Source organism: Gasterosteus aculeatus, chromosome 14, assembly GCF_964276395.1.
Source record: "Gasterosteus aculeatus chromosome 14, fGasAcu3.hap1.1, whole genome shotgun sequence".
Classification (NCBI taxonomy): Eukaryota; Metazoa; Chordata; class Actinopteri; order Perciformes; family Gasterosteidae; genus Gasterosteus; species Gasterosteus aculeatus.
In genome coordinates, this window is record NC_135702.1 from 3,936,863 (window position 1) to 3,951,235 (window position 14,373).

At 47.7% G+C, this 14,373-nt stretch overlaps 1 protein-coding gene across 3 annotated transcripts in view; it reads left to right on the top strand.

Annotated features, from left to right (window-relative positions):
- Positions 1-14,373, top strand: part of LOC120832031 (carboxyl-terminal PDZ ligand of neuronal nitric oxide synthase protein) — a 30,575-nt gene that overhangs the window by 2,237 nt on the left and 13,965 nt on the right. For all 3 annotated transcript variants that reach the window (XM_040198044.2, XM_040198046.2, XM_040198045.2), the window contains 3 exons: positions 12,462-12,554; positions 12,649-12,707; positions 13,529-13,637. In XM_040198044.2, the coding sequence (XP_040053978.2) occupies positions 12,462-12,554; positions 12,649-12,707; positions 13,529-13,637 (261 nt within the window). The remainder of the gene's footprint in view (positions 1-12,461; positions 12,555-12,648; positions 12,708-13,528; positions 13,638-14,373) is intronic.

Below are 14,373 nucleotides of genomic sequence, written 5' to 3' on the forward strand. Positions count from 1 at the left end.
TTGCAGCGGAGAAGGCAATGAGCCTTGATGTGAATAATAATAATAATAATAATAATATGCTGACTAATGCGTTGGAGAGCTCAAGGGCACGGATTGAAATCCCAGTGGCAGTTTATGAGAATCGCACAAATCGACCCGTTGCCGTCCGCCTGTCACGTTGAATTCGCTCCTCGGCGATCACGTCGTGGTTTTCCCCTCTCATTGTCCCAGCGGGGTCAGCGTTTTCCTGCACAGGTCATCCCCGGAGTCGTATCAGGGAGCCCGGGTGGTTCTGTGATTCAAGTGTGACTCACCGTCTCGCTGGCTTCAGACGCGGAAAGGATTTTTTACCCCGGAGCTGAATGTGCTGCTAAGAAATGTGATTTTATTTTGGCGAGTCACTCAAAAAAACATTCTGTTTTTGGGGCATTCAGGCGTCTTTTTGGGGGGGATTCTGGGGAATCCTCGTATGTTCTTTTTCAAGCAACAGTGCCGTCTGTTTAAACTGTGAATATGTGCATAAAATCGGAGTTACCCCGCTGTTAAAAAACAGCTTTCTCATGCACACTGAAAACATCCACCAAAGTAGGTCTATGGAACACCGGCTGTTTTTAGGGTGTCTGTGCTGACGGTGCAGAGAGCGCTCGTTATTCTCTGCAATTCCCAAACGGACAAATCAATAGGGTTGTGAGAAGGAAGAAAAACATTATCTCTTTGAAAAGAAAGACGCGAGATGTCTCCATTTAAAAATTATACAACCTCATTAGTGCTTATTCATGTCCGAGAGGGCGGATGCATTCAGGTTTGTGTATTTTTAGATCCCTTGAGCTCTAAAGAAAGCCGTGGATGAATAATAAATGAATGCATGTAGCTAAGTTGCAGCTCTCAGACCATTATAGAGGTATCTTTTGTTTTTGAATGGCTAATGAATGAAGCAGAACACTGCTCATAAAGTCCCCCGTGACTCATGTAAACAGGATCGGCCTAATAAGAAGAACCTGAAGGAACCTCCGCGTTAATTATATATCATCAGGTGTGTTGAATGAAACCTCTGCTGACGGTGACTCAGTTTCCGCCCAGTTTCATAGTCCTTCAACGCTGGTCCTCACGGTGAATTCATATTATAAATATATTCATATTTAATGGAGTGACACACAAGTGTAGTAACCAAATAAGCTTATTTTCCGAATTTAAGTGGAAAAAAAAGGAACCTCGTAGGTTACAGGAATTGGAACCGCGAGCTGAAGCACAGAAACATGTTCCCTGGTCTCAGCGCGACGCGAAAAGTTACGTTCTATTGTCACAGCTATGGTTGTTTATACAGGAAACTGCTAGCTAACATTAGCCACGTTGAGCTAATGGCCATAGCAAGTAAGTCAAGGCTGCGAGCAGCTAAACACCCAAACAACGGTGTGTTTTATTGCTTTTAAATCCAGGCTTCTATTGGAAAGGGGGAGATTTAGTTCTTTTCTCATTTTGAAAGTGATTTAATGTGTGTGTGTGTGTGTGTGTGTGTGTGTGTGTGGCCCCTGGTTTCAAGCACTGGAGGCTGGGCGCGCGTTTAGCGCCGGTTGCCAAGTCCAGTGTAATTAGCTTTGCGTAGCGGGATACTGACCGGGCCTCCCCGACTTTCTCTACTCTTTCCACAAAACCGAAGGGCCCCCCGTCTTTAATTTAAAAGCGCAACCCTTCAGCCGAGGGGATGGACCGATGGCGGTGGCTCGCAGCGCTCCAGAGGGGCTCCTGGGATCCAGGCAGCTCCCCTCGTGGTCTCATCCCCCCTCGGTCGAAGCTCTTTGGTCTCAGGCGATGTGAGGAAACGCGAGCGGGCGGAGAGGAAACAAACGCCCCCGGGACAAACGGTGGATCCCGGGGTCCCGCCGAGCAGAGAGGGGGTCCTGGCGCCCACCTGCCCTCCCCACAGCGACAAAGGGAAAAGACAACATTCTTGTGCCCTGCGGAGCTTTTCAGAGCTTCTGCCGTTTTGTTCGGCTGGTCCCACTGTGTTGGTTTACGAGCACTGGTTTCCCTCAGTCCCAGTCGGCTGTTTGTACCCATGAACGCGTGAGAGCTGCTCCGTAGTGGAAAGAACCTTTTTCTTTCTGAAAAAAAAAAAATACCCTCCGTGATTGATTAACAAGGATGTCTGACAAAGGACGGTGCTTTAGGATCTACTGGAACTTTCATGGGAAAACGAGCGCAAACTGTTAACAAGAGGCCACTGGTTCTCTACGAAAACGCATTAAAGCTCCCGCCCCCCCCCCCGTCCATCCTCTGCTGTTTTCGTCCTTTCCATCCCCTCACCCTCGTCCCACCGAAATAGAACACCTCAATTTAGCCCATCTCTGCTATCTACTCAGTGCTGACAGGAATAGATTTCAGGCTGCGCATGCTTCCCCTTTGAATTTTGATCGTCTCTAATGGGATTTCTGGCCTCCCGCGCACGTCCGCCAGGATGCGGCCTCCTTTCCCAGAGTGCAGAGAGTCTATTACACGCCCTCCCTTTCTGTCCGCATGTGTCTCCGTGTCTGTCCGGAGCGTCTCACCAGAGCGTCCCTCTCAACCTCATGTATCTTTTTTTGGAGGTTCTTAGTTCCTGCCGTCGGTTGTGACGTCAGTCAGGAGAAGCTGTTTGCACGGAAAAAAACAATAAATGATAAGTAACTATTGGCATGGGAATTATTTTTTATTTATTTCAGTACACACAGAAAACGAAACCTTTAACCTCACCTGGCTCATGTTCTTTGCGTGTGCAGAGAGGATCTTTTAGTTCTTTTTATACGCGGAGCAAAAAGCAAATAAATGCCCCCCCCCCCAAGCATGTTTCACTTTCACTTAACTTAAACACACTCTCAAACAAATGCGGCATTTCAGATCAGAGAAACAGATCAAACTACATCAGGAGCAGCAACACGAACGCATCCTTAAACATCAGTGAGTCACATGTTGGCGTAACAATCCTTCAACCCGGATGTCCCAGAAAAACAGAATGAGAGCACAGATTTACTCCGGGGGGGTTCAGATCTATAGCAAAGTGGGGGGGCGGTTTGCACTATATAAGGAGGCAGGGTGACACATTGGGGGGGTTATTGTTTTTATTCATGCAAGCTTAATGGCAGATGTACACGAGCATTGTGGGTGACCTACATGTGTCCTGGATTAGGCGTGATTTCAGCTTTTGAAAGGGTGCGTTACTCTTTGTTTAACCGACCCCCCCCCCCCGGAGGGAAAGGGGTCCCATTCTTCTTGATTAACAGTCGTTTTGAAAAGTGAGTCACAATCCGCGACGGGGGGTTATTTAAAGTGCCCTTCGGCCCCGGTTCGGATCGGAGAGCGGCTCAGTGGAATTCATCCGAGCGTTCGGTTCTGCCGGCGGGGCGGGGGGGACCGCTGGAAGGGCTCGTTACCTAACGCGAGCTCCGGGAAACCCTCTTTTATTTTGCCGCCGGACCTTTTGAGGCCCCGAAAACAGCTGAACGCTCCGTTCACGCTGAGGTGGACATTTTTTTACTCTACCACAAAAAGTGCGTCCGGTCATCTTCACGCTCTTCAGTTCGTGCTCAATCATACATTTCTTGCCCCCCCCCTTTTTTTTCCCGACGCTGGTGTGCGAAAAAGCATGAATCCGCTGAAGGGACAGCAGGTCTTTGCTCACATGGATGGACGGACAGGTGGTGCGTTGTCCCTGCTTCCACTACTAGCATCGTGTTCCACGCATGCACACACACACACACACACACACACTCACACTCTGCCCCTTGGCAATGCCGTGTCTTTCCATGACACAATTAGTCAAGAGTATAAGAGCCGTCCTGAGGGGTCTAAAGCCACGAACTCACCTGTCCGATGGCACCTTTTTTATTCACACACAATTTGTGATCCGTCGCTCTTTGCAACCTGGACGAGCGCAGTCGGGACTGTGTTGGCTACATTAATATGGAAGGTGTCGTTTGTACGGTTTCCAGTCTTCAATATCTCTAAAATAATACAGCACAAATGTAAGTAGACAAAGAATGTAAAAAAAAAAAGAATTCAAAGGGATCAGACCCGACCCGTTTAGTTGTCCACAGTGTAAATACACCAGAGGAAAGTCCGGAGTACAAACACAACTTGAGTCAACAGTCACAAGGAACTGGACACGTGTGTTGATATACTGGGTGTGTGTGTGTGCGTCACCTATATATATATATATATATATATATATATATATATATATATATATATCTCTGCAGGTCCGTTGTATTGCATCAGGGTGCTCCTTTGTCCTCGGGTCTGCGCAGTGTAATGTGTGAGTGTCGGGCAGTCCTGTATCTGTACAAAGGGAGAACAAATTCAGAGGAACACTGAACAATATGACGCGAATCCAACACAAGATCAATAAAACTCAATGCAAATGTATTCAGCTTATTCGGTGTCTCTCCGTTAGGCCTCAGTTTATTGGTTGTAGCTGTAGGGATGCAATGGTCGGCTTTGGGCCAGACTGATTCATCTCTTCAGCTATTTGGATTACTATGTAATTATCTACAAACATTCATGGTCCCCACAGGCTCCTACTTACGTTGGTGAACACCAGCGGGTTTATTTGATTAGTTTGAGTGATCTCAAAAGATTTTGGATGGACGTCCCTACAATGTGTCATAGATATCCATATTCCCCAAAAGATTCATTATTGTCACTCGTGATCCACCGATCTTTTTGGCTGCTGCCGTAATTGGGTTGAAATTTAAATTTGCAAAGAAAACATTACTTGATCTTGTTTGTTCGGCATGTTTGCGTTGTTATTTTTGGCATCTGGCCTCAATGCATCACTTCTGTATTTTTTTATCAAACGTGTAATTGAAACTCTTCATCATCTTCCTCCTTGCAGGCAGTCAATGATTCACACGCTTTGATAAAAACCTCTTTTTTACTTTCTTTTTCCTGGTCTCTTACGCAATCCGTTCCGTCCTTGCGACTTTCAACTGAACAACTGCGTACGAGTTACATTAGAATTTCAATTGCGTGCTCCGTGCCGGTTCCTGTTGTGATGAATGCCACTTTTTAAGCTCTCAGCTCCGTCTCGCTATTATGCTGCACAACGGAATTAGCCACATATGTCGGGCCACTCCTCAGGTCTCCCCCGGCAACCGGCTCTATAAACACCTCTTTCTCAACTCGTCCTGGGGTTGGGGATGGGCCCCGAGTCCGCTGCAGATGGAGAACTTGTTCTTGTCCTTCTTCTGTGCCTGCGAGCGTTCTTTCTCAGCACGAGCAGGCAGATAACCATAATGCACCGGGGGAAAAGTTCATCATCGGTTGGATAATGATTGAGGAAAAGTGCAGTTTTGGGGCTGGCAGATGGGCTGCCCTACTTCTAAATGTCATTTGTCTTGTTCCAGCGTGCTACACAGGAAGCCTTCGCGCTCTCTGCGTGGTTCCTCGACTCTCTTTGGCGTGCGTTCTCCTTCTGCATTTCTCAGGTCCGTGTTGCTTTAAACATGCAGTGCGTCGGCGCCGCCCGCTTACTACCGTTAGCTTCTTGGGTTGGCCGTGCCCCGGCACGCAGGGCGCAGGCTCATTACTTCAAGTCTGACAGGAATGGTTTTTCCAGTGATATGTGATGCCTGCAGTCTCACGGGCTTTAGTTTTGACATTGCAGGACTCGAGCACCAGCGCGAGGTCATACATTTATTCTATTACAAAATAACTCTCTTTATCTGTTTGGACTCGGTTGTGCGGTTCACCGATGCTTTCAGGCATCCAGGACTTGTCGTGGGCCTCGTGTTTCTGGCCTCTGTCCGTTAGGGACACAATGGTTGCAACTTGTTTTATTCTTTAATTGGATAAATTGTGTGAGCGACCCCGCTGCTGCTCGCCACTAACAAGGCGGCTTATTCTCCGCAGCCGCAACGACGGGGCCGATGTGACTCCGATCAGCGACACCTCGCCCCCACGCGGGACCACGATCCGGTCCGCTCCACTCTCGTCCATCCGTTAACGCCTGTCGCCGAGGCGCCGTGCGTTTTTCAATCAAATCTGTGTTTTCAGTTGTTGGTCGTACGGGAGATTCTGACTCGCTTTGGTGTTGTTCATAGAACGCAGCGCTCTGCGGGGGGAAGAGTGTTGTGCTGCGTTCGTTGTTATCTCAGCACGCATCAAACTTTCAGGGCAGACGAGCTGAATGCATAACGGGGGAGGAGGCGCCGCATATTCATATATGCACTGGAGGCATTTGCATATCGTTGGAGCGGAATTTCCCAAACTCTGTACTTTTTTTACCCATGTTTTGTTGTGCCTCCTTTGAATAATTTGATCCCAATTGAATTTAATTATAATCTTTGACTGGTCTGGTTTCTCACTTTCTGTGTGTGTGTGTGTGTGTGTGTGTGTTTGTATGTCATGATAAAACGTGCGCTCCTCTGACGTCTCTCTGCTCTTTCTGCCTGGTTGTCTCTTCTGGCCGGTACACGAAACAAGAAAAGGACTTTCCAACCTCCTTTTTTTCCCAGCTGACTGTATTACTTAACTGACCTTCAGTTACACTGGAAATGAGACCCCAGTCACCAAACGTAGGACTGCATTACACAAGTCACACCGAGCTAAGACTGGATACTGAACGTCTCCAAGTCCTTTGATTCTGCACAAAAAGGTATTCCGTGCTTTTGATCCGTCTGATTGCCTTCGTACCTGCAGCGCTGCATTACTGAGGATTATCCACGGAGCCTCTGCGATGGGGAACCACCAAATCAAAAACACCAACTCATTTCATTTATTTGCAATCGCACAGTCACTTCGCCACCAACAAGTGCGGACAGCGTCGAGCCGGCTCATCAATCAGTGGCGCACGTTGCCCAACCTCCTGTTGTCAGACAAGTTGCAGCCGGCGGAGCGCAGCGCGCCGCACGAGAAGCTGTCTCCGTCCTCCCAGACACGGATTTAAGCAACTCATGACTGGGCTTTATGAAAGCTATTAAAGCCTCTTCCAGGGGGCTTTTTGGGGACATGTTTGCATGTACGGCACAGATGGCGACCATGAACATTTACTACCCCCCCCCCCCCCCTCTTACAACGAGGTTAACACGCGGTTAATCCGGCGGTTGCATTTGGCCTCAAACCCCACATTGTTTCATTAAATAGTCCATCACCTAATTTCACCGTGCGGCTCCTTCGCACCAGCTGTACAGTCTCTCTGGTAACATAAGAAGCAGCAACCTATAAAACACGTCCATGCCTGCATCTTCAATCAACGTGTTCGTCTCTCACCGGCGACAGCGAGCCGCCATCATGTGGTCAACGTAGCGGCTCAGAGGCTGTAACTGCTTCCCCAGTATACGGATGCAGATCGGTGATGGTTGCCCCCCCCCAACCGCCCCCTGCACTGGGCGCAGAGGGATTTAAGAGCCTGTGATCTGACAGCGTTCGTCCTGGTAATCCTATTACTCTGACTGCTGCTTTGAGCCATGGACTCACAGTGATATGCAGCCATTCACATCCATCATTAGCCTCAGAGATGGTCATGTTGTGTTTGAGGATGGACACAAATGGCCGTGAAGCAACCGTACGTGTCCAGAGAAACCTTCCGTCTCGCTGCCAGTGATCTGACATATTTTCCCTCGGGATTCAGATTTGCATTAAAAGGAGACGGTTCACTGTCTGTTATCGTCAAGAACTTTAAAGAAGATTAAGACGAGGTTTTCCGTGTCTGCAGGTGTAGTTCTGCCCTCCGTCCATCGTTCACTTGTTTTTTTTGTCAGTTATTAAGTAATATTTATTGCAACCTTACGACTATGAGTAGTTCAATTTACTTGAGTGTCTTTGTGAGTACACGCGCGGATGTGAGCATTTATCGCACGTGTTCTTATAGAGAGCAAGCGCCTGCTCAGGCCGTTCCTTTTGTATTTCCTCGGCCTCCCATGTGACTGACCCTGAGTACACACCGTCAGCACTGCGACTGGCTGTCCTTTATCTCCGCCTGTCAGCGAGTCACTCGGGCGTGAGTCCATTCTCGCTCGACGAGTCCCCCCCCCGTCACAGCTTCCTCCTCTGACGAGCCCATTTCCAGTTCCTCTCCAAAAGAACAAACATCTTTGCTTTGACAGGAGACAGAAGGGCATGATGATCGCTGTAGTGTCAGAAAATATCGCTCCAGAACGGTGTCACTGAAATACAAAATAAACCTTATCCTTTAACTCTTATTTTGTTATTTCAAAATAAAGGCCTCAGATATTCTACGGCGGTAAATTCTGGGTGTCACGGAGAAGCCCCCCTTAAGCAGCTACTTCAAGATGGCTGTTCCCTGTTAGCGCCGTCGCTCCCACAGGACCCGACCGGAGCCCAGGGGTCCAATCCATAACACGTGCACTCAGGTGGAAACCACTCTCGAAGGCACCAACCAGCAAGCTTTTTTAAATGTCCGTCTCGCTCTTGTGTCTTTATTCTCCGTTTCGCGCGGCGCCGAGCGTGCACGAGCGTCAAGCTCCCGCTCCCTGGACCGAGCCGAGGTCGTTGTCCGTGGCAACTGTTGAGGTGATTGCTCCCTTATCACACCGCTGCTGACTAACGATGAGACGAGCCACTTCACGCCACGGAGGGTTTGGGCCTCCGCGGCGTCATGGGAGTCGCTCCATCATCCCCCCCGCAGGGAGAGAGACTTAGTGGAGCAGCAGTGAGTAGAGCCCTGATTCTTTGTTTGACCAATGGAACAATGGGTTTGAGTTGAAAAATGAAGTAACGTTTCATTACAAATTGTTTCTCAGTCCAAGAAGCCCCCCCCCCCCCCCCCCCCCCCCCGAGATAACTGCAAGGCTGCTGGGTTTCTCAGCTCCCAACAGTCATCTCTTTGTGTACAGAACTGGTGAAAAAAGCAGGGAAATTCCTTAGAACTCCCCAAATCCTGGGAATTGTAATGAAGGGGTTGCTAGGTTACGATCTATAGGGCCTATTGTGGACTCCTGTATGGCTTCAGCGGTACTACAGGGAGCATCAATGACCCACAATGCACCCCACATTCCGCTGCTTTTCAGGATGGGGGGGGGGAGGTGCTCATAGCGTCTCGTTCCAGGATTTAGATCCTACTAATTGATATATTTCCTCTTATCCAACTTTTCTCTTAAGAGTCCGATGAAGTCACATTTAAAGCACGAATCAAATGCGATTCACTGCAGGAATCCGCGGCCGCTTCATTAAGTGGCTGCTGACAGGTGTTGTTTCGGAGCCAGGCAATTTATCTGCAGCATCCGGCGTAACGCTTCCACTCAACGACTGAGAGACCTTTTCCCCTCCAAGAAAAGAGGAGGGGAACGTCGGAGCTCACTGGAGTCCCTCGTGTCCTCTGCAGCGTCCTCTACCGCTTGCCTCCGACACTCGAGCCCCCCTCACCGCTCGCAGCATGAAGGGTGATAAGATCCTGGTCTGTAAGGGTCCATCTGGTACCTGTTGAATACGCAGAATAGTAGTTTGAGGGTAAAGTCCGCCTCACGAGTCTTACCAGGCATCACTCTTCACACTCGAAGGAGTAGTTTAACATTTCTTGTATTCTCTGTCAGTCCAAGAGGTCGATAAGAAGCCCGATATCAATCACACAGACTGGGGGGGAGGGAGGCAGCCTGGCTTTGTGTAGTAGTGATAAAAAGTGCACTGATCCAAGACGGCTGTGTCTTTATGCTAAGCTAACTGTTGCATGGCCGCAGCTTCATATCCAGTGTACAAATACACAAACTCTTTGCAAGAAAGCACAAAGGCGCGTTCCCTTCCCTCCCGTCTCCCCGACACTCTCCTAATAGACTGCAGAGGAGCGTCGGCTCAAATCTGTTCCGCTGTCTGGGAAGACCGATGCGTCTGGCGGGTTTTTAATGCGCACATCCCGACGGATAACGGGTGAGGAAACGTGCTCTTCCCTCCGCGTGCCGGAAGGCTGGAACATGGCTGCAGCGCCGGAGGCCTCGTTCTGAAGACGGCTCTTTGACGTGTGCGTCCCAGAACCTAAAGCCCGTGTCCTGTGCGCGCCTGTTCTGTTCACGTATTAGTCGTATTAGCTTTTAACAAATCGTGTGTGTGTGTGTGTGTGTGTGTGTGTGTGTGTGTGTGATTCCTCAACGTCTACTTCCATGTCTTTTCTGAAAGTTTTGACGCGAGGTTTCAGGGGAAAATGTGTCATAAACTTTTGAGGTGTTTGTTCTGCTCTTGATGAAAAGAAAACAATGAAAGTGCATTAAACGCTTGAATATTTCAAAGCACCCGTCACTTAAGCAAAGAAAATATTAAAATTTCATACTTTGAATGAAGTTGCAAAATCCCATTTTGCTTCACTAGAATGCCGGCATAAACTGTGAATTATGAAGGAGCCGTGTGTGAGTGTGTGAGTGTGTGTGAGTGTGTGTGTGTGTGTGTGTGTTAGTGGGAAGGTTCTGACACAGATGTTGTTGGTATTGTTGCTGCGCTTTGCGTCTTTTTTTCCGTAGTGTTGAGACAATAATTAACACGAGTTACGAGAGCTTGTGAAGTTCTTTTATTTAAAACGATTCTTTTTACGGTCAATATGTGACATTAAAATACCTGAAAATGCACCAAAAGTCCACCAATGACTTTGTAGGGGGAAGGTTTCATTTTTCTGGTTAAAGGAAAGTTACACCTGATACTCTTTTCCTTCTGTTTGAATTTCCTCATCTTGTAATATGCCCCAAATTAAACGCAATAACCTCAATATCAGGGTTCATAGTGCAGTGGAGATGAATGAAGCTCAGCACCGGCTTTTTGCTTTCACATTTTTCCTTTTAATCTCACACGTTGCCACTTTGCCTCCTCTTCCAGCGCCGACTATTTCCTCCTCTCCCTCCCTGAACCCATTCTGCATTTAAGCAGCTCTCTCGGGATTCTGTTCTGTATAATTAGAGACTGAAAGTTTAATCACCACGGATCCAGGGCAAGGAGAGCGGGGGCGTTTCAAACAGACCCAAGCGAGACGTTCGCGTGGCGATATACGGAATGTATGGAAACGTGGGAAAGGGATGTGACAGAAAAAGAAGGAAAAAAAGTTTCATTTTTTAATTCATGGCGTTTATTTGCTTTCATTCAGACAACAAGGTCCCAGCGTGGACTGAGACCGAGACCCGTAGTCGTGCCTGTGAGATCGTTTCTATTATTATGTTCCACTAATTTGTCCACGGGGGCTCCATGCAGCTGGAAGTAAAGGTCACAGTTTTGCAGCAGGGTGTCCTTACATAACAACAGCTGTCTCCTCACCTCCTCCCCTTTTGTCTGCTCATATCTCTTGTACCTGAAGAATTCACATTTGCTGAATAATTTGACACATATTCTAGCTACTTTCACTCGGCTGTTTTCTTTCAGATGGGACTCACCCTGCCCTTTTAATTATTGAGCCTTTTCGGTGCTACGCTAAGCTGGCCACCATCCGGCTCCGGGCTCATATTCAATGCACACATACGACAGTAACATTTATGCTTTCTTGGCTTTTTTTTCTAAAAAGCAACTGCCTTCTTTGCGGTAAACGGTGCAGCGTGACAGCCTCCCCCCTCCTCCTCCTCCCTCTCCTCCCCCGCCGGTAGTCGGCTACACATGAAACCCTGCTTCGTGTTCAAAGGGTGACGCTGATTTGAGCGGACGGGCCCGTCCTGCTGACGAGGTGGAGGCGTGTGAGTCGCCCGACGCAGATGTTGCGTTCCACTCAGCGGACATCCTGGGCCCTTTTTTTTTTTGCTCAAACGTTGTTCGATTTAACGGGTTTGCTCTTTGTTACGGGCCCACCTGAGAGGCAGCGGTGTGGAGCCTCTACATGATCCACGTGATCATTCCTTGTCACTTTCTATCGCCCTGAGTAATTCAGAGGATTGATGAGGGAGAACTGCCAAAGTTGAACCCTCAATCAGCGTGCGCCGACCTATTGAATGTTGCTACTGATTACTGCCAAGGTGAAGTTAATCTATCCCTGTGATCGGAGTGTCCTTCACCTTTACTCCGGTGCCTGCAAAGTTTTTTCTTTTTCTTTTTTATTCAGTAGGCTTGTCTATTCTGACAGTGCTCCTATTGTCAACTGCAAAGTTAATTAAGATGTTCATGTAAAGTTCACCGCCGATCATGTTTAAATGATGACAGATTGTTCCCGCCTTTTAATTCTGCGAGCATGCCAAATGTGCAGCCGGCCGTAAACGGCTGCTGCGATAAGGAGGTAGAGTGTGTGTGTGTGTGTGTGTGTGTGTGCAGGGTGAGGACTGTGAGGCGAGGCAGGTGTATTTACACAGCACACACAATCCAGCAACAAGTCATTCAACACACAATCTACAGAAAACACTTTAAAAGAGAACCAAAGAGGCCGTCGTGTTTAGAAAATTCAAAAATCCTGTTTAAGAAAAAATCAAGCTCAAATAGAATAAGACGGGTATGAAACAGTGCAGTTTAAAGCTGAACGGTCTGCTGAAATCACTTAAAATATTTCAATTTTGACTTATTTAATGCAGAAAATCTAACTCTTTTTTTGGTCTTCTTAGTATGAATTCAAGGCCAAGAACATCAAGAAGAAGAAAGTCAACATCGTGGTGTCTGTGGACGGAGTGAAGGTGCTGCTGAGGAAGAAGCAGAAGGTAAACGATAAAACCGTTTTCCCAGAAAGTGAACCGGCCGTGACAAAGAAAAGCTTTTTTTAATACGAGACGCTTTCGTCTGTCTCCCGCGCAGAGGAAAGAGTGGACGTGGGATGAGAGCAAGATGCTGATCATGCAAGATCCCATCTACAGGTCAGTGCAACCAGCTTTTTAACACGTCCCCGCTGAGTGGAAAACACATATTACACCTTGCTATTGTTGCCAGGCTGCATCTTCTTGTCCCAGCGTTCTGTGGATAACACACACTTTATGTCTCTCTGTGGAAATGATATCTCACCCTGTATAGATGAATCGTTGCCCTATGCAGGACTCATGTGCTTCAATTTGCTGTGCTGTGTGCGGCAAATGCATTTAAAAGCACATCGTTATGAATAATCTATAGCCTCTGCTCGTACTTGGTGGAGCGTATGTTTTTGCGCGTGTCGTTTTCTTAGGGGCGGAATCCCACGCGGATCATATTCGCCGTAACCCGGGGAACCATCTGTGCGCTTTGTTTCACGAGATTTCTCTTTAGGGCCGCAGCATCCTATTACCTGCCTGGCCTGTTGACGCGGGGACGGAGGCCGTCAGCCAATCACCCTTTAAACAACTCTTAAAAATATACACATATGTATAGATGTAAATCATTTTTTGACAAGCAATTAGCTGCCTCCTCGTGGAATGAAGCAGTTGCTGTCGGTAGATGGTGGTCATCGTTTTTATGGCCGGTTCCCAGGGGAGTCGTTTCCTAGCGGTGAGGCTGCAGTCGGACTCTCTTTGCTCTGCCGGCTTACTGCAGTGTTTGCTGGCAACAGCAAAGAATGACACCGTGAACATTCCCCTATTTTATTGGATTTATATTTGCATTTCTCCCTGGTGTCAATATTTAACGATCGTCCCTGTAAATAAATGATTTCCTCCATTTCAATTTCTGTAACGCTGTGTGTATTTTGTTTTGGTGCCGTGTTTTCTAGGATTTTCTACGTGTCACACGACTCCCAGGACTTAAAGATCTTCAGCTACATTGCAAGAGACAGTTCCAATAATTCCTTCCGATGCAACGTGTTCAAGTCAAAGAAGACGGTAAAGGAAAAGCCCACTCGCACACATCTCCTGACACACGCAGCTCTCCTCCTCTGGCTCCCCGGGTAACGATCTGAAAACCGAACTGCCAATCATGCAGGGGGGTTGTCACCGTCGAAGGAGGGGGAATAGACCTTTTTTATATAACAGCAGCGTCAGTTGCCCTTGGAGCCGTAATGCACGTCGCACTTTGAGTGCACGTATTCCTCTCACCGCTCCGTCTGCTGCTGTCATTGCTCCTTTTGCTTAAAAGTGTTTATAACCCTGTGGGACTCAACTCGTGTAGATTTGACAAAAATGCATCTAAAAGCGGAAGGTTTCGTGTTTTCTACTGTTTTGCATTTTATCTTCGATTTAAAGATGAATTTCCTGCTTATGTCTGCTCAGTTAATGCATTTCTTGTTTTATTTAACGTCCGGTGGATAGATTCATTTCCTGTGGCTTAATCCACAGCCTGCAGTGAACACAGAATAGATAGACATCTAAGTTACTGCAGGCTTGACTAGGTATTATCATTTAGCTGTAATGAGAATTCCTCCACAGAAGTGATATTATTAGTATTTAATTGACCAAATACGACATGCGTGTTGATGTTTTCAGTCCGTCCGTAGATCACAACACAATATTTCGTCGCTGAAATAACTTGCCGTGGCGCTTGATGCTTGTTGTCGAGTGTTTATTCCAAACAAATGAGTGACCTTTCCATCCCAAACTCTTCCATCTGCCTCCCTCACGC